Raw genomic sequence first — 25,000 nt, forward strand, 5'->3', positions numbered from 1 at the left:
ATCCCCTTGCTTAATCAGCCTCCCCAACCACCATCCACACCCTCATACCAAACTCTACCAACTACTATCCCTTCCGATATGTTCGTCAGATGGCGAATTACCCCGAACTCGAGAACTGTAGTACCCCAAAGAATGTAAGAGGGGTGCTGCCCCACCTTGTGGTCTGGCTCTGCAGCTGTGACAAAAAAAAAAAAAAAAGTTTATGTTTTTACGGACTAGGAAATGAAAATGGCGGTTAGATGTTAAACGCTAAACTCTTTGAGCCCATGGCTGTTTTTGTTGCACTCCCCTTCCAACGTGTCCTGCGTTTCCTGTTAGCCCTATAGAGGGGAACCGAATGCATGACCAAGCTCCAGAGAGAGTAAGCTTTCAGGAATGGTCTTATATCACAAACACTAGAGACAAATTCAGAGGAAGAAAATCAATTCAACACGTTGGCTTTATAAACTGCCAGAAACGTGTTTAATATGTTTACAGACAGAAACCTCTGTTCTCTTCCACCATTTCTCTTAAAGTACCAGGATGTGCTAAAGTACCAGGATGTTGTAAAGTACCAGGATGTGGTAAAGTACCAGGATGTGGTAAAGTACCAGGATGTTGTAAAGTACCAGGATGTGGTAAAGTACCAGGATGTGGTAAAGTACCAGGATGTTGTAAAGTACCAGGATGTGGTAAAGTACCAGGATGTGGTAAAGTACCAGGATGTGGTAAAGTACCAGGATGTTGTAAAGTACCAGGATGTGGTAAAGTACCAGGATTTTGTAAAGTACCAGGATGTTGTAAAGTACCAGGATGTTGTAAAGTACCAGGATGTTGTAAAGTACCAGGATGTGGTAAAGTACCAGGATGTGGTAAAGTACCAGGATGTTGTAAAGTACCAGGATGTGCTAAAGTACCAGGATGTTGTAAAGTACCAGGATGTGGTAAAGTACCAGGATGTTGTAAAGTACCAGGATGTGGTAAAGTACCAGGATGTTGTAAAGTACCAGGATGTGGTAAAGTACCAGGATGTGGTAAAGTACCAGGATGTTGTAAAGTACCAGGATGTGGTAAAGTACCAGGATGTGGTAAAGTACCAGGATGTGGTAAAGTACCAGGATGTTGTAAAGTACCAGGATGTGGTAAAGTACCAGGATTTTGTAAAGTACCAGGATGTTGTAAAGTACCAGGATGTTGTAAAGTACCAGGATGTGGTAAAGTACCAGGATGTGGTAAAGTATCAAATCAAATCAAATCAAATCAAATTTTATTTGTCACATACACATGGTTAGCAGATGTTAATGCGAGTGTAGCGAAATGCTTGTGCTTCTAGTTCCGACAATGCAGTAATAACAAGTAATCTAACTAACAATTCCAAAACTACTGTCTTGTACACAGTGTAAGGGGATAAAGAATATGTACATAAGGATATATGAATGAGTGATGGTACAGAGCAGCATAGGCAAGATACAGTAGATGGTATCGGGTACAGTATGTACAAATGAGATGAGTATGTAAACAAAGTGGCATAGTATAGTATAAAGTGGCTAGTGATACATGTATTACATAAGGATACCGTCGATGATATAGAGTACAGTATATACGTATGCGTATGAGATGAATAATGTAGGGTAAGTAACATTTATATAAGGTAGCATTGTTTAAAGTGGCTAGTGATATATTTACATCATTTCCCATCAATTCCCATTATTAAAGTGGCTGGAGTTGAGTCAGTGTCAGTGTGTTGGCAGCAGCCACTCAGTGTTAGTGGTGGCTGTTTAACAGTCTGATGGCCTTGAGATAGAAGCTGTTTTTCAGTCTCTCGGTCCCAGCTTTGATGCATCTGTACTGACCTCGCCTTCTGGATGATAGCGGGGTGAACAGGCAGTGGCTCGGGTGGTTGATGTCCTTGATGATCTTTATGGCCTTCCTGTGACATCGGGTGGTGTAGGTGTCCTGGAGGGCAGGTAGTTTGCCCCCGGTGATGCGTTGTGCAGACCTCACTACCCTCTGGAGAGCCTTACGGTTGAGGGCGGTGCAGTTGCCATACCAGGCGGTGATACAGCCCGCCAGGATGCTCTCGATTGTGCATCTGTAGAAGTTTGTGAGTGCTTTTGGTGACAAGCCGAATTTCTTCAGCCTCCTGAGGTTGAAGAGGCGCTGCTGCGCCTTCTTCACGATGCTGTCTGTGTGAGTGGACCAATTCAGTTTGTCTGTGATGTGTATGCCGAGGAACTTAAAACTTGCTACCCTCTCCACTACTGTTCCATCGATGTGGATAGGGGGGTGTTCCCTCTGCTGTTTCCTGAAGTCCACAATCATCTCCTTAGTTTTGTTGACGTTGAGTGTGAGGTTGTTTTCCTGACACCACACTCCGAGGGCCCTCACCTCCTCCCTGTAGGCCGTCTCATCGTTGTTGGTAATCAAGCCTACCACTGTTGTGTCGTCCGCAAACTTGATGATTGAGTTGGAGGCGTGCGTGGCCACGCAGTCGTGGGTGAACAGGGAGTACAGGAGAGGGCTCAGAACGCAACCTTGTGGGGCCCCAGTGTTGAGGATCAGCGGGGAGGAGATGTTGTTGCCTACCCTCACCACCTGGGGGCGGCCCGTCAGGAAGTCCAGTACCCAGTTGCACAGGGCGGGGTCGAGACCCAGGGTCTCGAGCTTGATGACGAGCTTGGAGGGTACTATGGTGTTGAATGCCGAGCTGTAGTCGATGAACAGCATTCTCACATAGGTATTCCTCTTGTCCAGATGGGTTAGGGCAGTGTGCAGTGTGGTTGAGATTGCATCGTCTGTGGACCTATTTGGGCGGTAAGCAAATTGGAGTGGGTCTAGGGTGTCAGGTAGGGTGGAGGTGATATGGTCCTTGACTAGTCTCTCAAAGCACTTCATGATGACGGATGTGAGTGCTACGGGGCGGTAGTCATTTAGCTCAGTTACCTTAGCTTTCTTGGGAACAGGAACAATGGTGGCCCTCTTGAAGCATGTGGGAACAGCAGACTGGTATAGGGATTGATTGAATATGTCCGTAAACACACCGGCCAGCTGGTCTGCGCATGCTCTGAGGGCGCGGCTGGGGATGCCATCTGGGCCTGCAGCCTTGCGAGGGTTAACACGTTTAAATGTCTTACTCACCTCGGCTGCAGTGAAGGAGAGACCGCATGTTTTCGTTGCAGGCCGTGTCAGTGGCACTGTATTGTCCTCAAAGCGGGCAAAAAAGTTATTTAGTCTGCCTGGGAGCAAGACATCCTGGTCCGTGACTGGGCTGGGTTTCTTCCTGTAGTCCGTGATTGACTGTAGACCCTGCCACATGCCTCTTGTGTCTGAGCCGTTGAATTGAGATTCTACTTTGTCTCTGTACTGGCGCTTAGCTTGTTTGATAGCCTTGCGGAGGGAATAGCTGCACTGTTTGTATTCGGTCATGTTACCAGACACCTTGCCCTGATTAAAAGCAGTGGTTCGCGCTTTCAGTTTCACACGAATGCTGCCATCAATCCACGGTTTCTGGTTAGGGAATGTTTTAATCGTTGCTATGGGAACGACATCTTCAACGCACGTTCTAATGAACTCGCACACCGAATCAGCGTATTCGTCAATGTTGTTATCTGACGCAATACGAAACATCTCCCAGTCCACGTGATGGAAGCAGTCTTGGAGTGTGGAGTCAGCTTGGTCGGACCAGCGCTGGACAGACCTCAGCGTGGGAGCCTCTTGTTTTAGTTTCTGTCTGTAGGCAGGGATCAACAAAATGGAGTCGTGGTCAGCTTTTCCGAAAGGGGGGCGGGGCAGGGCCTTATATGCGTCGCGGAAGTTAGAGTAACAATGGTCCAAGGTCTTTCCTCCCCTGGTTGCGCAATCGATATGCTGATAAAATTTGGGGAGTCTTGTTTTCAGATTAGCCTTGTTAAAATCCCCAGCTACAATGAATGCAGCCTCCGGATAAATTGTTTCCAGTTTGCAGAGAGTTAAATAAAGTTCGTTCAGAGCCATCGATGTGTCTGCTTGGGGGGGGATATATACGGCTGTGATTATAATCGAAGAGAATTCTCTTGGTAGATAATGCGGTCTACATTTGATTGTGAGGAATTCTAAATCAGGTGAACAGAAGGATTTGAGTTCCTGTATGTTTCTTTCATCGCACCATGTCACGTTAGTCATAAGGCATACGCCCCCGCCCCTCTTTTTACCAGAAAGATGTTTTTTCCTGTCTGCGCGATGCGTGGAGAAACCTGTTGGCTGCACCGCTTCGGATTGCGTCTCTCCAGTAAGCCACGTTTCCGTGAAGCAAAGAACGTTACAGTCTCTGATGTCCCTCTGGAATGCTACCCTTGCTCGGATTTCATCAACCTTGTTGTCAAGAGACTGGACATTGGCAAGAAGAATGCTAGGGAGTGGTGTGCGCTGTGCCCGTCTCCGGAGTCTGACCAGAAGACCGCCTCGTTTCCCTCTCTTTCGGAGTCGTTTTTTTGGGTCGCTGCATAGGATCCACTCCGTTGTCCTGTTTGTAAGGCAGAACACAGGATCCGCGTCGCGAAAAACATATTCTTGGTCGTACTGATGGTGAGTTGATGCTGATCTTATATTCAGTAGTTCTTCTCGACTGTATGTTATGAAACCTAAGATGACCTGGGGTACTAATGTAAGAAATAACACGTAAAAAAACAAAAAACTGCATAGTTTCCTAGGAACGCGAAGCGAGGCGGCCATCTCTGTCGGCGCCGGAAGTACCAGGATGTTGTAAAGTACCAGGATGTTGTAAAGTACCAGGATGTTGTAAAGTACCAGGATGTGGTAAAGTACCAGGATGTGGTAAAGTACCAGGATGTTGTAAAGTACCAGGATGTTGTAAAGTACCAGGATGTTGTAAAGTACCAGGATGTGGTAAAGTACCAGGATGTGGTAAAGTACCAGGATGTTGTAAAGTACCAGGATGTGGTAAAGTACCAGGATGTGGTAAAGTACCAGGATGTTGTAAAGTACCAGGATGTGGTAAAGTACCAGGATGTGGTAAAGTACCAGGATGTTGTAAAGTACCAGGATGTTGTAAAGTACCAGGATGTTGTAAAGTACCAGGATGTGGTAAAGTACCAGGATGTGGTAAAGTACCAGGATCTGGTAAAGTACCAGGATGTTGTAAAGTACCAGGATGTGGTAAAGTACCAGGATGTGGTAAAGTACCAGGATGTGGTACAGTACCAGGATGTTGTAAAGTACCAGGATGTTGTAAAGTACCAGGATGTTGTAAAGTACCAGGATGTTGTAAAGTACCAGGATGTGGTAAAGTACCAGGATGTTGTAAAGTACCAGGATGTTGTAAAGTACCAAGATGTGGTAAAGTACCAGGATGTGGTAAAGTACCAGGATGTTGTAAAGTACCTGGATGTGGTAAAGTACCAGGATGTTGTAAAGTACCAGGATGTTGTAAAGTACCAGGATGTGGTAAAGTACCAGGATGTTGTAAAGTGCCAGGATGTGGTAAAGTACCAGGATGTGGTAAAGTACCAGGATGTTGTAAAGTACCAGGATGTTGTAAAGTACCAGGATGTGCTAGTACCAGGAGTAAACCAGGATGTTGTAAAGTACCAGGATGTTGTAAAGTACCAGGATGTGGTAAAGTACCAGGATGTTGTAAAGTACCAGGATGTTGTAAAGTACCAGGATGTGCTAAAGTACCAGGATGTTGTAAAGTACCAGGATGTTGTAAAGTACCAGGATGTTGTAAAGTACCAGGATGTTGTAAAGTACCAGGATGTGGTAAAGTACCAGGATGTTGTAAAGTACCAGGATGTGGTAAAGTACCAGGATGTGGTAAAGTACCAGGATGTTGTAAAGTACCAGGATGTTGTAAAGTACCAGGATGTGGTAAAGTACCAGGATGTTGTAAAGTACCAGGATGTGGTAAAGTTTGGTAAAGTACCAGGATGTGGTAAAGTACCAGGATGTGGTAAAGTACCAGGATGTTGTAAAGTACCAGGATGTGGTAAAGTACCAGGATGTGGTAAAGTACCAGGATGTTGTAAAGTACCAGGATGTTGTAAAGTACCAGGATGTGGTAAAGTACCAGGATGTGGTAAAGTACCAGGATGTGGTAAAGTACCAGGATGTTGTAAAGTACCAGGATGTTGTAAAGTACCAGGATGTGGTAAAGTACCAGGATGTGGTAAAGTACCAGGATGTGGTAAAGTACCAGGATGTTGTAAAGTACCAGGATGTTGTAAAGTACCAGGATGTGTAAAGTACCAGGATGTGGTAAAGTACCAGGATGTGGTAAAGTACCAGGATGTGGTAAAGTACCAGGATGTGGTAAAGTACCAGGATGTTGTCTCTGGTTTTGATTCTGAATTTAGAGAAATTAATTTGGAAACTGAATCTGAATGCATCTGAGAAGTTAAATATATGAAACATTTCGAAATGATAGTTTGTAAACTTGATACACAGAAAATGAATGCAATATCTACCATCTATCCCTCTATTTATCTCCTTCTTTCCATCAATAAAAGGTATTTTTGCTTAAAGCAAAACAACTTGGCATCCAGGTTGACATGACGACTCCAATAACCATTGTGTGTGTCTTTATTCCTAATGGGACTCCTCTCCCTGTCTTACAGAGATCGAGGCCAAGGAGGCTTGTGATTGGCTGAGGGCTGCAGGGTTCCCACAGTATGCCCAGCTCTACGAAGGTAAACACACACTGCATTTCCACACTGCTTTACCACACTGCATTTCCACACTGCATTTCACACTGCTTTACCACACTGCTTTACCACACTGCGTTACCACACTGCACTACCAAACTGCATTACCAAACTGCATTACCACACTGCATTTTCACACTGCATTTCCAACAGCTGTTGGGTCTCATATTGAGAGTTCGGTAAATTCCTCTCCTCTCTCCCATCCCCCTCTATGTCTCTTCTTCCTTCACCATCATCTCCTCTTTTCCCTAAATTCCTCTCCCTTCCTCTCTTAATCCCTCCTCTCCTTGTTTCTTCTCATCTCTCATCTCTTCTCCTCTCCTCCCTCCCTCCCAGGGTCTATTTCTATTCTGTAATTTAAAGGGAGGGGTCATGGGAATGGCCTCTGCTATCTCTGACTGCCTGGAACACCCTCCCTCCCTCCCACCCTCGCTCCCTCCCTCCCTCCATCTCTTTGTCTCTCTCACTCCCTCTTTCATTCTCACCCCCTCTGTTTCTCTCTCTCACCCTCCCCCTCCCCCTCTCCTCCTCCTCCTCCCCCCCCCTCTGTTTCTCTCTCTCACCCTCCCCCTCCCCCTCTCCTCCTCCTCCTCCTCCTCCTCCTCCTCCTCCTCCTCCTCCTCCTCCTCCTCCTCCCCCCTCTGTTTCTCTCTCTCACCCTCCCCCTCTCCTCCTCCTCCTCTTCTCCTCTGTTTCTCTCTCTCCCCCTCCCCCTCTCCTCCTCCTCCTCCTCCTCCCCCCCCCTCTGTTTCTCTCTCTCACCCTCCTCCTCCTCCTCCTCCTCCTCCTCCTCCCCGTCTCCTCCTCCCCCTCCCCCTCCCCCTTTCCTCCCTCTCCTCCTAATCCTCCTCCTCCTCCCCGTCTCCTCCTCCTCCTCGTCTCCTTCCCCTCCCCGTCTCCTCCTCCCCCTCCCCGTCTCCTGCTCCTCCTCCCCTCCCACCCTCCTCCTCCCCCTCTCCTCCCCCTCCTCCTCCTCCTCCTCCCGTCCCCTCGTCCTCCTCCTCCCCTCCTCCTCCTCCCCCCGTCTCCTCCTCCTCCTCCCGTCTCCTCCTCCTCTTTCTCCTCCCCTCCTCCTACTCCCCCCCGTCTCCTCCTCCTCCTCCTCCTCCCCGTCTCCTCCTCCTCCTCCCCCCCTCCCCCTCCTCCTCCTCTTCCTCCCGTCTCCTCCTCCCCCTCCCCCTTTCCTCCCTCTCCTCCTCCTCCACCTCTCCTCCTCCTCCCCGTCTCCTCCTCCTTCTCCTCCCCGTCTCCTCCTCCTCCTCCTCCTCCTCCTCCCCCTCTCCTCCTCCCCCTCTCCTCCTCCTCCTCCTCCCCGTCTCCTCCTCCCCCTCCAACTCCCCCTCCCCCCTCTTCCTCCTCCCCCCCTCCCCCTCTCCTCCTCCTCCCCCCTCCCCGTCTTCTCCTCCTCCCCCCCTCCCCCTTTCCTCCTCCTCCTCCTCCTCCTCCTCCTCCCTCCCTCCCACCCTCCTCCTCCCCCTCTCCTCCTCCTACTCCTCCTCCTCCTCCTCCCCGTCTCCTCCTCGTCTCCGCCTCCTCCCCCCCCCCTCCCACCCTCCTCCTCCCCCTCTCCTCCTCCTCCTCCTCCTCCTCCCCGCCTCCTCCTCCTCCCCGTCTCCTCCTCCTCCTCCCCCCTCTCCTCCTCTTCCTCCTCCTCCTCCTCCCCGTCTCCTCCTCCTCCCCGTCTCCTACCCCTCCCCGTCTCCTCCTCCTCCTCCCCGTCTCCTCCTCCTTATCCTCCTCCTCCCCCCCCCCCTCCCCATCTCCTCCTCCTCCTCCGCCTCCTCACCCTCTCCTCCTCCCCCTCCCCCTCCCCATTTCCTCCCTCTCCTCCTAATCCTCCTTCACCTCTCCTCCTCCTCCTCCTCCTCCTCTCCTCTGTTTAGTTGTCCTGTACTATAGATAGTCTTTAATACTGGGTTAGGACTAGCACTGTGTTTCTGCCGACAGAACTGTGTGTTTCTGTGGCTTACTGTAGATTCACCCTCTCTCTCCACCACACACACAAACAGAAAAGCATGTGTGTGTGTGTGTATTTTTCCAAAGACACTCTGTCATTCCCCCCAGATTAAACTCTTTTCAGGGTGCTGGCCTGTAGCCTGTAGCTGTGTCCCAAATGAATGGGCCATAGTCTGTGACCACTAGCAGTCAGTGACTTCATTGATCTGTAACTATAGTATTGCTGCAGTCTGCTGGAATCCATCTCTCTCTCTCTCTCTCTCTCTCTCTCTCTCTCTCTCTCTCTCTCTCTCTCTCTCTCAGACTCCCAGTTTCCTATAGATATCTTGTCAGTGAAGAGGGACCATGACTTCTTGGACAGGGACCTGGTGGAACCTCTGTGTCGGTAAGAGAACACACAAACACAACATTCTGTAGACTACATTACTTAGAACTAACACCATTCTGTAGACTACATTACTTAGAACTAACACCATTCTGTAGACTACATTACTTAGAACTAACACCATTCTGTAGACTACATTACTTAGAACTAACACCATTCTGTAGACTACATTACTTAGAACTAACACCATTCTGTAGACTACATTACTATGGCATATTGTGGAGTAGTCACATATCTCTGTGTGACATTAGAACTGTATCTCTGTGTAACATTAGAACTGTATCTCTGTAACATTAGAAGTGTATCTCTGTGTGACATTAGAACTGTATATCTGCGTGATATTAGAACTGTATCTCTGTGTGACTATAGAACTGTATCTCTGTGTGACATTAGAACTGTATCTCTGTGTAACATTAGAACTGTATCTCTGTGTGACATTAGAACTGTATCTCTGTGTGACATTAGAACTGTATCTCTGTGTAACATTAGAACTGTATCTCTCTGTGTGATATTAGAACTGTATCTCTGTGTGACATTAGAACTGTATCTCTGTGTGACATTAGAACTGTATCTCTGTAACATTAGAACTGTATCTCTCTGTGTGACATTAGAACTGTATCTCTGTGTGACTATAGAACTGTATCTCTGTAACATTAGAACTGTATCTCTGTGTGACATTAGAACTGTATCTCTGTGTGACATTAGAACTGTATCTCTGTGTGACATTAGAACTGTGTCTCTGTAACATTAGAACTGTATCTCTCTGTGTGACGTTAGAACTGTATCTCTGTAACATTAGAACTGTATCTCTGTAACATTAGAACTGTATCTCTGTGTGACATTAGAACTGTATCTCTGTGTGACATTAGAACTGTATCTCTGTGTGACTATAGAACTGTATCTCTGTGTGACATTAGAACTGTATCTCTGTGTGACATTAGAACTGTATCTCTGTAACATTAGAACTGTATCTCTGTGTAACATTAGAACTGTATCTCTGTGTGACATTAGAACTGTATCTCTGTGTGACATTAGAACTGTATCTCTGTAACATTAGAACTGTATCTCTGTGTGACATTAGAACTGTATCTCTGTGTGACATTAGAACTGTATCTCTGTGTGACATTAGAACTGTATCTCTGTGTGACATTAGAACTGTATCTCTGTGTGACATTAGAACTGTATCTCTGTGTGACATTAGAACTGTATCTCTGTGTGACATTAGAACTGTATCTCTGTGTGACATTAGAACTGTATCTCTGTGTGACATTAGAACTGTATCTCTGTGACATTAGAACTGTATCTCTGTGTAACATTCGAACTGTATCTCTGTGTGACATTAGAACTGTATCTCTGTAACATTAGAACTGTATCTCTGTGTGACATTAGAACTGTATCTCTGTGACATTAGAACTGTATCTCTGTGTGAAGTAAAACGGTATCTCTCTGTGATGTAAAACGGTATCTCTCTGTGATGTAAAATGATGTCTCTCTGTGATGTAAAACAGTATCTCTCTGTTGTTTCAGACGTCTTAACACTCTGAACAAGTGTTGCTCCATGAAACTAGACGTCAGCCACCCCAGGAAGAAAGTAAGTCATCTCTCCATCTTTCCTGTCTTTTATTATCTCCAAAACGACATGAATGTCTGCTGTTAACTCTTACTTCTACCCCCTCCTTTTTCGAAAATTCTGTTAAAAATCGCGCAACTTTTCAGCGTCCTGCTACTCATGCCAGGAATATAGTATATGCATATGATTAGTATGTGTGGATAGAAAACACTCTGAAGTTTATAAAACTGGTTAAATCACGGCTGTGACTATAACAGATCGTGTGTTTCATTGAAAAACGCAAGAAAAACTGCTCTCTGAAAGCTAAAAATAATTTCCATAAGTCACTTCCACGAGTTGTTAAAAGAGAACAGAATTGAATATCGAACTGCCTGCAATTCATACAAATTCCGCACGATGGCGCCATTGTCCTCATTTTCAATTGAATTAATTGTTGGAAAATCCATCTATCTGACCTCCATTTTCCCAGTCTTCACCCGGATGTAGTTGATGAAGATATTAGAAGCCATTGTTTTGCAAGTGAAGACCTATTGAAAAGACATCGCCCTGTAATCATTTTGATAGATTATAAACGTTTACTAATACCTAAAGTTGGATTACAAAAGGATTTCGAAGTGTTTTGTGAAAGTTTATCGTCAACTTTTTTAATTTTAAAAAATTACGCAGCGTTTAAAAACGATGATTTTTTCTGAATGACACAGCTTCCATACAAAGCTATTTTGGGTATATATGGACCGATTTAAACGAAAAAAAGACCCAATAGTGATGTTTATGGGGCATATAGGAGTGCCAAGAAAGAAGCTCGTCAAAGGTAATGAATGTTTTATATTTTATTTCTGCGTTTTGGGTAGCGCCGGCTACCGCAAAATCTGTTGTTTACGTGTCGTGCTGGCATTTTGGGGGGTGCATGCTATCAGATAATAGCTTCTCATGCTTTCGCCGAAAAGCATTTTAAAAATCTGACTTGCTGGCTAGGTTCACAACGAGTGTAGCTTTAATTCAATACCCTGCTTGTGAATTTTGATCAAAGATTGAGTTGTAACGAGTACATTTAGCATTTAGCGTAGCGCATTTGCATTTCCAGGGGCATACTTGAGACGTCTGCGTCTCAAGTATGGTCAAGAAGTTAAAGAGGTGATCTGAATGATCTGAATGAATGTCTGCTGTTAAAGAGGTGATCTGAATGATCTGAATGAATGTCTGCTGGTAAAGAGATGATCTGAATGAATGTCAGTTTTGTCTGTTTTTTTTTGTGACTGATCCATTGATACGTATGAATCAGAGAAAAATGCAAAATGCTGGAGACTCACATTCAGAGGATACGGGCCTGTACTTTGCAGGGTCAGAAAAAAATGAAATATATTCTGCCACCTTGTGGTAAGTTATGGATATAGCACCATTCAACGAGTAAAACATTGGTTAGAGGAGGCAGGTAGTCTAGTGGTTAGAGGAGGCAGGTAGTCTAGTGGTTAGAGGAGACAGGTAGTCTAGTGGTTAGAGGAGGCAGGTAGTCTAGTGGTTAGAGGAGACAGGTAGTCTAGTGGTTAGAGGAGGCAGGTAGTCTAGTGGTTAGAGGAGGCAGGTAGTCTAGTGGTTAGAGGAGGCAGGTAACCTAGTGGTTAGAGGAGGCAGGTAACCTAGTGGTTAGAGGAGGCAGGTAGTCTAGTGGTTAGAGGAGGCAGGTAGTCTAGTGGTTAGAGGAGGCAGGTAGTCTAGTGGTTAGAGGAGGCAGGTAACCTAGTGGTTAGAGGAGGCAGGTAGTCTAGTGGTTAGAGGAGGCAGGTAGTCTAGTGGTTAGAGGAGGCAGGTAGTCTAGTGGTTAGAGGAGGCAGGTAACCTAGTGGTTAGAGGAGGCAGGTAGTCTAGTGGTTAGAGGAGGCAGGTAACCTAGTGGTTAGAGCATAGGGCCAGTAACCGAAAGGCTGCTAGATCGTATCCCTGAGCTGACAAGGTAAAAATCTGTCGTTCTGCCCCTGAACAAGGACGTTAACCCACTGTTTCTAGGCCGTCATTGTAAATAAGAATTTGTTCTTAACTGACTTGCCTAGTTAAACTAAAAATAATGTGTTTTGCAGTAGTACAGACCAATATACCATATTCCCTCTCTCTCTATACTCCCTCTCTCTCTATACTGCCTCCCTCTCTCTCTATACTCCCTCTCTCTCTATACTCCCTCTCTCTCTATACTGCCTCCCCCTCTCTCTATACTCCCTCTCTCTCTATACTCCCTCTCTCTCTATACTCCCTCCCTCTCTATACTCCCTCCCTCTCTATACTCCCTCCCTCTCTATACTCCCTCCCTCTCTATACTCCCTCTCTCTCTATACTCCCTCTCTCTCTATACTTCCTCCGTCTCTATACTTCCTCCTTCTCTATACTTCCTCCGTCTCTATACTTCCTCCTTCTCTATACTTCCTCTCTCTATATACTCCCTCTATATACTCCCCCTCTATATACTCCCTCTATATACTCTCTCTCCAGACTGATGATTCAGACGACGATGACCCGCTAGCCATCAGTAAGAGATGGACCTTTGAATGGAACAGCCGGCGCTGGTCCCGCCTCCAGGACATGCACTTCCTGCTGGGCTCGCCCAATGAGAACAGTCCTGAGGGGTGCCAGGGGGAGGGGCGACTGAGGAGCACGGTGAGCAGTGAGAGCGTCCTGACGGACCTGAGCGAACCAGAGATCACGGATATATCCTCTCTGCACAGTCAAGACTCTCTGGGAGCCATGCTTCCTGACTCTGTCTCTATGGTCTCACTGGCAGGACCCTACCAGGTTAGTCTGTCTTCAGGTCTGCTTCCCAAATGGCACCTTATTCTCTATGTATTTGTGGTATATAAATTATCTTCGGGATCGGTGTCCCTTCCACGGGACGGTTGAGCTAAGGTAGGCTAATGTGATTAGCATGAGGTTGTAAGTAACAAGAACATTTCCCAAGACATATCTAATAAGGGCAGAAAGCTTAAATTCTTGTTAATCTAACTGCACTGTCCAATTTCCAGTAGCTATTACAGTGAAATAATACCATGCTATTGTTTGAGGAGAGAGCACCGTTTTTAACATGAACAGTTATTAATAAACAAATTAGGGATCGATGGTTTGTCTAAAACGAAGTCTAAAACGTTGCATGTGCACTGCTGCCATCTAGTGGCCAACATCTAAATTGCACCTGGGCTGAAATAATACATTATGGCCTTTCTCTTGCATTTCAAATATGGTACAAAAAAAATAGAAAATAAAGTTTTTTTTTTTCTTTGTATTATCTTTTACCAGATCTATTGTGTTCTATTCTCCTACATTCCTTTCACATTTCCACAAACCTCAAAGTGTTTCCTTTCAAATGGTACCAAACGATATGCATATCCTTGCTTCAGGGCCCGAGTTACAGGCAGTTAGATTGGGATTTGTCATTTTAGGAGAACATTTAAAAAAGGGCCGGATCCTTAAGAGGTAAGACGCAGCCATTTTGTTTTTGCGTCAAGATTAATAACAGAATGAATTGACATGTGCATTCCCATAATGCACTTTGACCTGACCCTGGTACGACAACAAGCCACTCTTCCTCCCGGAGAAGTCTTGCCCGTTCCAAGACCTCCTCCGTCACGTTGGACAGCTCCCGTCTGGTGTTCAACCTTCCCATGTCACCCTGCTCCTCCGTACACTCCGCTGGCTTCCTGTCGAAGCTGGCGTCCACTACAAGACCATGGTGTTTACCTCACAGAGCAACGAGAGGAACTGTCTCTACCTACCTTCAGGCTATGCTCAGACCCTACATCCTAACCCCAACGCTCTGCTGTCTCTGGTCTCTTGGCTGTGATAGGTGGTTGTCTCAACTAGCTATCTTAATAAGAAGAATGCACTACAATAAGGGACTCTGGATGAGAGAGAGTTGTCTGCTAAATGACTAACATGTCAATGTAAATGAATGGTCATTGTTAATAAAGTTATTTAGGTCAAAACAATACATCATCCACCTTTTTTTTTAAAGTCTGAGATACAGTACTGATTGATTCCCAGTAAACGCTCGTACTGTAAGCAACTCGAAGAGTTGCCTATCTTTAAAACGTGTAAAACATTTCAATGTGTCATATCACAAAATGAACACTGACATCATATGTTTATTTTGCACTACTGTCTTTTTCACGTCACAACAGTTCTGTCTCTTCAAGTGTCTACATTTTTATTGTGACGTACACAAGTTCAGTGAAAAGTATTTCTTTTCCCAACAATGCAGTAATCAGTATACTGTATAATACTATAAAGTAAATGAAAGTAAAGTAGAACTTAAAACCACTGAATATAAACGTCTTTAAGGGCTGTAATGGTCTGAAGACCCTGTGAGAGGGAATGGTACAAGCCGGACTGTTTCATGTCTGAGCTTCAATGTCCTTCTCTCACCTGTTACAGTGTCATTGTGCCCCAGTGTTTTGTCCCACGTTGACCCCTGATCGTCAGTCATGTCAGCTGTGTCAGTACGATACTGGACCTGTCTGTTGTGTGACAATCCAAAGCTTTCTTCATGACATTTTTTTTAATGTCTGAACATACCTCTCTACCAGCCATCTGAACATACCTCTCTACCAGCCATCTGAACATACCACTCTACCAACCATCTGAACATACCTCTCTACCAGCCATCTGAACATACCTCTCTACCAGCCATCTGAACATACCTCTCTACCAGCCATCTGAACATACCTCTCTACCAGCCTGAACATACCTCTCTACCAGCCTGAACATACCTCTCTACCAGCCTGAACATACCTCTCTACCAGCCTGAACATACCTCTCTACCAGCCATCTGAACATACCTCTCTACCAACCATCTGAACATACCTCTCTACCAACCAGTTTGAATCTAGGTTTCTTGGCACGTGGTGGAGTGCAGAATTCTGCTCTGGCTCACAAATGTCTGGAATTGATTTTAACATTGTGCATTACGATTTGCTCAGACAAACTGCATGATGAGAACAACCTTCTCGGTCTGGTACCATGTATTGTCTACTTAACCTTCATTCAATCTTTATTTAACCTTTATTTAACTAGGAAAGTCGGTTAAGAACAAATCTTGATTTTACAATGACGGCCTACATTGGCCAAACCCGGACGATGCTGGGCCAATTGTGCACCGCCCTATGGGACTCCCGATCTAACACTGAGATGCCTTGCCTTAGACCGCTGTGATACAGCCTGGAATGGAACCGGGGTCTGTAGTGACTCCTCTGACACTGAGATGCAGTGCCTTAGACCACTGCACCACTCAGGAGCCCCTGTGAAGTGATTTGTGACGTTCTGAACACTTCTAACTATTTAGAGTGTGAGTCAACCACTATCATACACATGCTGTTTTGAAATGGGCCTACAAAGTCTGTGTAAACCTTTCCAACACTCACCAGGGAACTCCCAGGATGCAACGGGACCTGTCATTGTGTTTTCTGATCCACTCCATTATGATCGTCTCCACTTCTCCATAAAGGGTTTGGGACACTATTTGCCAGTGCTTCCATTTCCACAATACCCTGATGTCCCGTGAGAATTTATTTTAGCGCTGCCCTTCACAGTTTTGTTGGAAATATTACTCTAGGTGTCCCGGTAGACACAACCTTGTTCCACTGACAGCTCTCCTCTGTGTGTAGAATGATTTCAAGTTTTCTTCAAGGCCAACCCTCCATGATGTATTAGAAGACGTCTGAGAGCTCGCTGTCTGTGTGTGTTGCTCTGGCTACTTGTTTAGCGTTCAGTGGTGCTTCCTGGAAGTTCTCTGTTCTGCTTCCTGGAAGTTCTCTGTTCGGCTTCCTGGAAGTGCTCTGTTAGCTTCCTGGAAGTGATCTGTTAGCTTCCTGGAAGTTCTCTGTTAGCTTCCTGGAAGTGATCTGTTAGCTTCCTGGAAGTGATCTGTTAGCTTCCTGGAAGTGATCTGTTAGCTTCCTGGAAGTTCTCTGTTCGGCTTCCTGGAAGTTCTCTGTTCTGCTTCCTGGAAGTGCTCTGTTCGGCTTCCTGGAAGTGCTCTGTTCACTTCCTGGAAGTTCTCTGTTCTGCTTCCTGGAAGTTCTCTGGTCTGCTTCCTGGAAGTTCTCTGTTCTGCTTCCTGGAAGTTCTCTGTTCGCTTCCTGGAAGTGATCTGTTAGCTTCCTGGAAGTGCTCTGTTAGCTTCCTGGAAGTTTAGCTTCCTGGAAGTTATCTGTTAGCTTCCTGGAAGTTATCTGTTAGCTTCCTGGAAGTGATCTGTTAGCTTCCTGGAAGTTCTCTGTTCGGCTTCCTGGAAGTTCTCTGTTCTGCTTCCTGGAAGTTCTCTGTTCGGCTTCCTGGAAGTGCTCTGTTTGCTTCCTGGAAGTTCTTTGTTCTGCTTCCTGGAAGTGCTCTGTTCGCTTCCTGGAAGTGCTCTGTTCGCTTCCTGGAAGTTCTTTGTTCTGCTTCCTGGAAGTGCTCTGTTCGCTTCCTGGAAGTTCTCTGTTCGGCTTCCTGGAAGTGATCTGTCAGCAGTGTGTGGATGTGAGCTGGCACTGTCTCAGCTCTGGCATCACTGATCTCAGGTAAGCGAAAGAGGGAGAAACGTTGCTGTGGAGTTCTGATTTGCGATCAGCAAATCTACACACAAGGCACACACCAGTCTATATAAGGTGCCACAGTTGACAGTGCATGTCAGAGCAAAAACCAAGCCATGAGATCGAAGGAATTTTCTGAGGAGCTCCGAGACAGGATTCTGTCGAGGCACAGATCTGGGGAAGGGTACCAAAATATTTCTGCAGCATTGAAGATCCCCAAGAACACAGTGGCCTCCAACATTCTTAAATGGAAGAAGTTTGGAACCACCAAGACTCTTCTGAGAGCTGGCTGCCCGGCCAAACTCCACAATCGGGGAGAAGGGCCTTGGTCAAGGAGGTGACACAGAACCTGATGGTCACTCTGACTTGAACCCGATCAAACATCTCTGGAGAGACCTGAAAATAGCTGAGCAGCAATACTCCCCATCCAACCTGACAGAGATTGAGAGGATCTGCAGAGAATAAGGCGAGAAACTTCCCGAATACAGGTGTGTCAAGCTTGTAGCGTCATACCCAAGAAGACTCGAGGCTGTAATCGCTGTCAAAGGTGCTTCAACAAAGTAACAAAGTTCATGTATGTGTAGATTAATGAAGAAAAAAACAATTGAATCCATTTTAGAATAAGGCTGTAACGTAACAAAATGTGGAAAAAGTCAACAGACCTGAATACTTTCTGAATGCACTGTATCCAAGAGTTACCGGGACAAAGTCAATGTGCGTGTGTTCAGGTTATAGTTGAGGTAATTGATATAATTTGTACATGTAGGTAGGGGTACAGTGACTATGGGGGTACAGGGTAGTCTGGGTAATATGTAGATGTAGGTAGGAGTACAGTGACTATGGGGGTACAGGGTAGTCTGGGTAATATGTAGATGTAGGTAGGGGTACAGTGACTATAGGGGTACAGGGTAGTCTGGATAATATGTACATGTAGGTAGGGGTACAGTGACTATGGGGGTACAGGGCAGTCTGGGTAATATGTAGATGTAGGTAGGGGTACAGTGACTATGGGGGTACAGGTTAGTCTGGGTAATATGTACATGTAGGTAGGGGTACAGTGACTATGGGGGTACAGGGTAGTCTGGGTAATATGTAGATGTAGGTAGGGGTACAGTGACTATGGGGGTACAGGTTAGTCTGGGTAATATGTACATGTAGGTAGGGGTACAGTGACTATGGGGGTACAGGGCAGTCTGGGTAATATGTACATGTAGGTAGGGGTACAGTGACTATGGGGGTACAGGGCAGTCTGGGTAATATGTACATGTAGGTAGGGGTACAGTGACTATGGGGGTACAGGTTAGTCTGGGTAATATGTACATGTAGGTAGGGGTACAGTGACTATGGGGGTACAGGGTAGTCTGGGTAATATGTAGATGTAGGTAGGGGTACAGTGACTATGGGGGTACAGGTTAGTCTGGGTAATATGTACATGTAGGTAGGGGTACAGTGACTATGGGGGTACAGGGCAGTCTGGGTAATATGTAGATGTAGGTAGGGGTACAGTGACTATGGGGGTACAGGTTAGTCTGGGTAATATGTACATGTAGGTAGGGGTACAGTGACTATGGGGGTACAGGTTAGTCTGGGTAATATGTAGATGTAGGTAGGGGTATAGTGACTATGGGGGTACAGGTTAGTCTGGGTAATATGTACATGTAGGTAGGGGTACAGTGACTATGCATAGATAATAAACAGCAAGTAGCAGCAGTGTAAAAACAGGGGGGTAAATGCAAAGTGTGTGGAGTAAATGTAGTCTGAGTTTTTATTCCTCTGGTTGCATCTATTTATGTATTCTCTATTTCCAGCCCCCAAGAGACCTGTCCCACTACAACTCTCTACCAATCAAAAGCAGCCGTCACGGCCAGGGAGGGCGGAGTCCGGCAAAGGCCTTCCTGCGTCGCATGGAGATGATGCGTACCTGGGGGCCGTCCTCCAAGAGGAAGTCAGGAAGTGGGCGGGCGCCGCTCGTCATCAGTGGGCCGGTCCTACATGGGGAGGAGCCCCAGGCATTACAGATGCTCCACTGTGTTCCCATCAATCAATCAGAGGACAGTCTTCATCCTCCCCACCAATCAGATGACAACTCGTCCCCTATCGCCCTCGGTAATGGCAGCAAGGGCCAATCGGTGACGAGCGGTGTGAGTTCCATGCGTCCCTGTGTGAAGGAGTCTGTCTCCAAGCCTAAAAGAGGAAGTATGTACCTGGAAGACATGGAGCTGCTCTCTGGCGCCCCCCATGTTCGGAGGACTGAAGCACAACAGAGCCCGTTCAGCAGGAACCACTTCCGTTCATACGAGGACCTGCTGGTCCACATCCCCAAGAACCACAAACCAGGCACCTTCCCCAAAGCCTTTTCTATAGAGAGTCTAGCCACAGCCACCAACCACCAGTACAAGACCCCTTCTCCCTCCCCACTCCACCCCAGCAAAGGCTCCCCCTGGACGGGTACGGTTCTGTCCAAGAAGCCTTCCTGTCCTGGAGCTCCGCGGGGCAGCAGGGTGAGTGTGTATGACAACGTCCCCGGGTCTCACCTGTACGCGTCCACAGGTGACCTGCTGGATGTGGACCGAGACGATCACCTGTTCCCCCACCTGGATGACATCATCAGTCACGTCAGCGGCCTGCAGCAGATTGTAGACCACTGGAGTCGCAGCATGCTGACGGAGGGTGGGGAGGAGGGGGAGGCAGGGGAGGGAAAGAGGGGTGAAGATGAGGGGGAGGGAGAGGAGAGGACCACGCCCAGTGAGGGGGAGGGAGAGGGAGAGGAGAAGACCACGCCCAGTGAGGGGGAGGGAGAGGGGAGGACCACGCCCAGTGAGGGGGAGGGAGAGGGGAGGACCATGCCCAGTGAGGGAGAGAGAGACGGGGTCTCCCTGATTGACATAGAGTCTACAGGGACCAGAGAGAGGAGAGACTCTGGAGTAGGAGCTTCCCTTACCAGACCACGGTGAGTGTCTGTCTCTCGAAGGTAACTTTTATGTATACTGGTCAGTCTCTCTGGGTCAGTCTCTCTGAGTCTTTTGTCTTTCATTTCTCTCTCTCTCTCCCCCCTCCCTCCCTTCCTCCCTCCAGTCTGCGGTGGCCGAGCTTCCGCCTCTCTGAAAATCTGCGCCAATCAGGCTCCGCGCTGCAGATCAGTAGCCAATCAGCAGGCCAGCTCAGCCTGCTCCAGAAGTTCTCTCTGCTCCGACTCACAGCCATCATGGAGAATTACTCCATGTCTAACAAACACGGCTGGACCTGGTAGGTGTACACACACACACACACCACACACACGCACGCACGCACGCACGCACGCACACACACACTGCACACACTGCACACACACACACACACACACACACACACACACACACACACACACACACACACACACACACACACACACACACACACACACACACACACACACACACACACACACACACACACACACGCTCACCTCCTCTACATTCTCTCTCCATTGCCCAGGTCTGTCCCTAAGTTTATGAAGCGTTTGAAGGTCCCTGACTACAAGGAGAGAAGTGTGTTTGGTGTTCCTCTCATCGTTCACACACAGCGCTGTGGTTACCCTCTACCTCTTTGTCTACAGCAGGCCCTGAGACATCTCAGGACGCACTGTCTTGACCAGGTACATACATACACACACGCGCGCATATACACACACACACACACACACAGAGTGTGAGAGAGAGAGAGAGAGAGAGAGAGAGAGAGAGAGAGAGAGAGAGAGAGAGAGAGAGAGAGAGAGAGAGAGAGAGAAAATACTTAAATTCACACAGGCCACCAGATAAGACAGGAGAATTACACCATAGACTATTGCAGCATAGATCCTGGCGACTGAGACGGGGGGGGGGAGGGGTCGAGGCACACTGTGGCCCCGTCCGACGATACCCCCGTACAGGGCCAGACATGCAGAAATAACCCCACACACTTTGCCAAAGCACAGCCCCCACACCACTAGAGGGATATCAACAGACCATCAACTTACTACCCTGAGATAAGGTTGAGTACAGCCCCCACACCACTAGAGGGATATCAACAGACCATCAACTTACTACCCTGAGACAAGGTTGAGTACAGCCCACGAGATCTCCTCCACCGCACAAAGACCGAGTTGTGAAGGTGTGTAGTCTCGTATACTGGCATTGAGACAGTAGTGTAACTCTTTCCCTCTCTCCCTCTCTCCTTCTCTCCCTCTACTCCTCTCTCCTTCTCTCCCTCTCTCCTCCTCTTCTTCTCTCCCTCTCTCCCTCTCTACTCCTCTCTCCCTCTCTCCCACTACTCCTCCTTCCGTCTACTCTTCTCTCCCATTCTCCCTCTCTACTCCTATCTCCCTATCTCCCTCTCTCCCTCTCTACTCCTCTATCCCTCTCTCCCACTCTCCCTCTCTACTCCTCTCTCCCTCTCTCCCACTCTCCCTCTCTCCCTCTCCCATTCCCCCCCTCATCCCTCTCTCTCCCCTTCTCCCTCTCCTAGGTGGGTCTGTTCCGTAAGTCAGGTGTGAAGTCTCGTATCCAGGCGTTGAGACAGGAGTGTGAGACCAGTCCTGACAGTGTGTGTTACGAGGACCAGTCAGCGTATGACGTAGCAGACATGGTTAAACAGTTCTTCAGAGACCTTCCTGAACCTCTACTGACCAGCAAGCTGGGAGAGACCTTCCTACACATCTACCAGTGTAAGAACTCACACTCATGGAAGCATGCACAGGGGCGGCAGGTAGCCTAGTGGTTAGAGCGGCAGGTAGCCTAGTGGTTAGAGTGTAGAGGTGACAGGTAGCCTAGTGGTTAGAGTGTAGAGGCGGCAGGTAGCCTAGTGGTTAGAGTTTAGAGGAGGCAGGTGGCCTATTGGTTGGAGTGTAAAGGCGGCAGGTAGCCTAGTGGTTAGAGTGTAGAGGAGGCAGGTGGCCTATTGGTTGGAGTGTAAAGGTGGCAGGTAGCCTATTGGTTAGAGTGTAGAGGCGGCAGGTAGCCTAGTGGTTAGAGTGTAGAGGAGGCAGGTGGCCTATTGGTTGGAGTGTAAAGGCGGCAGGTAGCCTAGTGGTTAGAGTGTAGAGGCGGCAGGTAGCCTAGTGGTTAGAGTTTAGAGGAGGCAGGTAACCTAGTGGTTAGAGTGTAGAGGAGGCAGGTGGCCTATTGGTTGGAGTGTAAAGGTGGCAGGTAGCCTATTGGTTAGAGTGTAGAGGCGGCAGGTAGCCTAGTGGTTAGAGTTTAGAGGAGGCAGGTGGCCTATTGGTTGGAGTGTAAAGGCGGCAGGTAGCCTGGTGTAGAGGCGGCAGATAGTCTAGTGGTTAGAGCGTTGGACTAGTAACTGAAAGGTTGCTAGATCAAATCCCGGAGCTGACAAGGTAAAAATCTGTCATTCTACTTCTGAACAAGGCAGTTAACCCACAGTTCCTAGGTAGGCTGTCATTGTAAATAAGAATTTGTTCTTAACTGACTTGTCTAGTTAATTAAAGGTTAAATATATAAAAAAAAAATTAAACACCCCCTTAATCCAGAACTTTTCTACTTTCAGCTCAAACATCCTTGATTTGTTCCCATGGGTCGCAAAAAGCTAAATTAGGCTGACACGAGCTGAATGAAATGTAAAAGTCTGAGAAAATCAAAAGCTTGGTGTACACTCAGTGTGCCTTGTTGACATTTGACAGAGAAACAGGAATGAATAGGAAAAGCGTATACTAAAATAGGAAAATGCTACATGTCACGTCTCAAAATTGATATGCATCTTACCTAAATATAGTTTTATGTCTTGAGGATTCAAGAAGAAAGCTGACGAGTTCAACAGGAAAGTGAACCTGACTGGTAGACAGTAGTCTTAATCTAGCGTAGCCTAGCTGAGTTCAACAGGAAAGTGAACCTGACTGGTAGACAGTAGTCTTAATCTAGCGTAACCTAGCTGAGTTCAACAGGAAAGTGAACCTGACTAGTAGACAGTAGTCTTAGCGTAGCCTAGCTGAGTTCAATAGATAAGTAAACCTGACTGGTAGACAGTAGTCTTAATCTAGCGTAACCTAGCTGAGTTCAACAGGAAAGTGAACCTGACTGGTAGACAGTAGTCTTAGCGTAGCCTAGCTGAGTTCAACAAGAATGTGAACCTGACAGGTAGACAGTAGTCTTACCGTGGCCTAGCTGAGTTCAACAGGAAAGTGAACCTGACTAGTAGACAGTAGTCTTAGCGTAGCCTAGCTGAGTTCAATAGATAAGTAAACCTGACTGGTAGACAGTAGTCTTAATCTAGCGTAACCTAGCTGAGTTCAACAGGAATGTGAACCTGACAGGTAGACAGTAGTCTTACTGTGGCCTAGCTGAGTTCAACAGGAAAGTGAACCTGACTGGTAGACAGTAGTCTTAATCTATCGTAGCCTAGCTGAGTTCAACAGGAATGTGAACCTGACTGGTAGACAGTAGTCTTACCGTGGCCTAGCTGAGTTCAACAGGAAAGTGAACCTGACTGGTAGACAGTAGTCTTAGCGTGGCCAAGCTGACAAGATGCAATTTTCCTGATTTCTGGCCCTTTTTTTCTCTGGTTGATCGTGTCACCCTGATTCTGTCCATCATCCTACAAGGGTAAAAACTCCAATAACTGAATTATAATATCTGAATGGAATTATGAGACATGAGGTTTGGGACCATTGGTTTTCTTAGAGGATTATCTAAACACTTACCACTGAGTAGTACATCCACCATTTTTGCAACACATAAATCATTGTATGTTCCTAATTCTCCTGCATCTCTCTCTCTCTCTCTCTCTCTCTCTCTCGCTCTCGCTCTCGCTCTTCTCTCTCTCCCTATCCCCCCCCCTCTCTCTCTCTCTCTCTCTCTCGCTCTTCTCTCTCTCCCTATCCCCCTCTCTCTCTCTCTTGCTCTTCTCTCTCTCTCTCTCTCTCTCTCTCTCTCTCTCTCTCTTCTCTCTCTGTCTCTCTCTCTCTCTCTCTGTCTCTCTTTCTCTCTCTCTCGCTATTCTCTCTCTCTCTCGCTATTCTCTCTCTCTCTCTCTCTCGCTCTCTCTCTGTAGATGTCCCTAAGGAGCAGAGGTTGCAGGCCGTGAGGGCGGCCATCTTGCTGATGTCAGACGAGAACAGGGAAGTGCTCCAGACGCTGCTCTGCTTCCTGCGTGATGTCACTTCCTGTGTAGAGGAGAACCAGATGACCCCTATGAACCTGGCCGTGTGTCTGGGGCCCTCCCTGTTCCACCTCAACATACTGAAGAATGACAACCTGTCCCCCAGGTACACACACACACACACACACACACACACACACACACACACACACACACACACACACACACACACACACACACACACACACACACACACACACACACACACACACACACACACACACACACACACACACACACACACACACACACACACACACACACACACACACACACACACAACACAGAACATCCGCTGACCTGTACTGCATTAACAATGTGGTTTAGTTTTGGGCCTCCCACCTGCTACCATCTCACTAACTCCTCCCCGCAGTCACTAACTCCTCCCCTCCTCTCCTCCTATAGGTCGATCCAGAAGAAGTACGCTACGGGCCGCCCGGACCAGAAGGACCTGAGTGAGAACCTTGCCGCCACACAGGGCCTGGCTCACATGATCACTGAGTGCCAGCACCTGTTTGAGGTGAGAAACAGCATCTCTGTTGAGAAGTATTTCATGGACTAGTTAATAACTAACTGTAAGGTTAAAGGTCATTTCCCTGACGTTGGAGGCGAGATCGCCTTTGCAGTAAACAATGTGGATGTCGGCTCAAGCGTGAATTACATTTAAAAGTTTGTACTTTGTTTAAGTTCTGGTCCTAATTAACCAGTCCGATTCCTACTGTTTGGTTGCGTA

General features: G+C 47.1%; 2 protein-coding genes across 4 annotated transcripts in view; one reads left to right on the top strand and one right to left on the bottom strand.

Annotated features, from left to right (window-relative positions):
• LOC139387909 (stAR-related lipid transfer protein 13-like) overlaps positions 1-25,000 on the top strand; it is a 111,693-nt gene that overhangs the window by 82,467 nt on the left and 4,226 nt on the right. For all 3 annotated transcript variants that reach the window (XM_071134267.1, XM_071134269.1, XM_071134268.1), the window contains 10 exons: positions 6,591-6,662; positions 8,937-9,018; positions 10,546-10,609; positions 13,070-13,369; positions 18,948-20,089; positions 20,215-20,385; positions 20,614-20,773; positions 21,622-21,820; positions 24,160-24,373; positions 24,673-24,787. In XM_071134267.1, coding sequence (XP_070990368.1) covers positions 6,591-6,662; positions 8,937-9,018; positions 10,546-10,609; positions 13,070-13,369; positions 18,948-20,089; positions 20,215-20,385; positions 20,614-20,773; positions 21,622-21,820; positions 24,160-24,373; positions 24,673-24,787 — 2,519 coding nt within the window. The remainder of the gene's footprint in view (positions 1-6,590; positions 6,663-8,936; positions 9,019-10,545; positions 10,610-13,069; positions 13,370-18,947; positions 20,090-20,214; positions 20,386-20,613; positions 20,774-21,621; positions 21,821-24,159; positions 24,374-24,672; positions 24,788-25,000) is intronic.
• LOC139387908 (sterile alpha motif domain-containing protein 9-like) overlaps positions 13,887-25,000 on the bottom strand; it is a 429,675-nt gene continuing 418,561 nt past the window's right edge. The window contains exon 11 of the transcript XR_011629234.1: positions 13,887-13,914. The gene's annotated coding sequence lies outside the window, so the exon portion shown is untranslated. The remainder of the gene's footprint in view (positions 13,915-25,000) is intronic.

Source organism: Oncorhynchus clarkii, chromosome 29, assembly GCF_045791955.1.
Source record: "Oncorhynchus clarkii lewisi isolate Uvic-CL-2024 chromosome 29, UVic_Ocla_1.0, whole genome shotgun sequence".
NCBI lineage: Eukaryota > Metazoa > Chordata > Actinopteri > Salmoniformes > Salmonidae > Oncorhynchus > Oncorhynchus clarkii.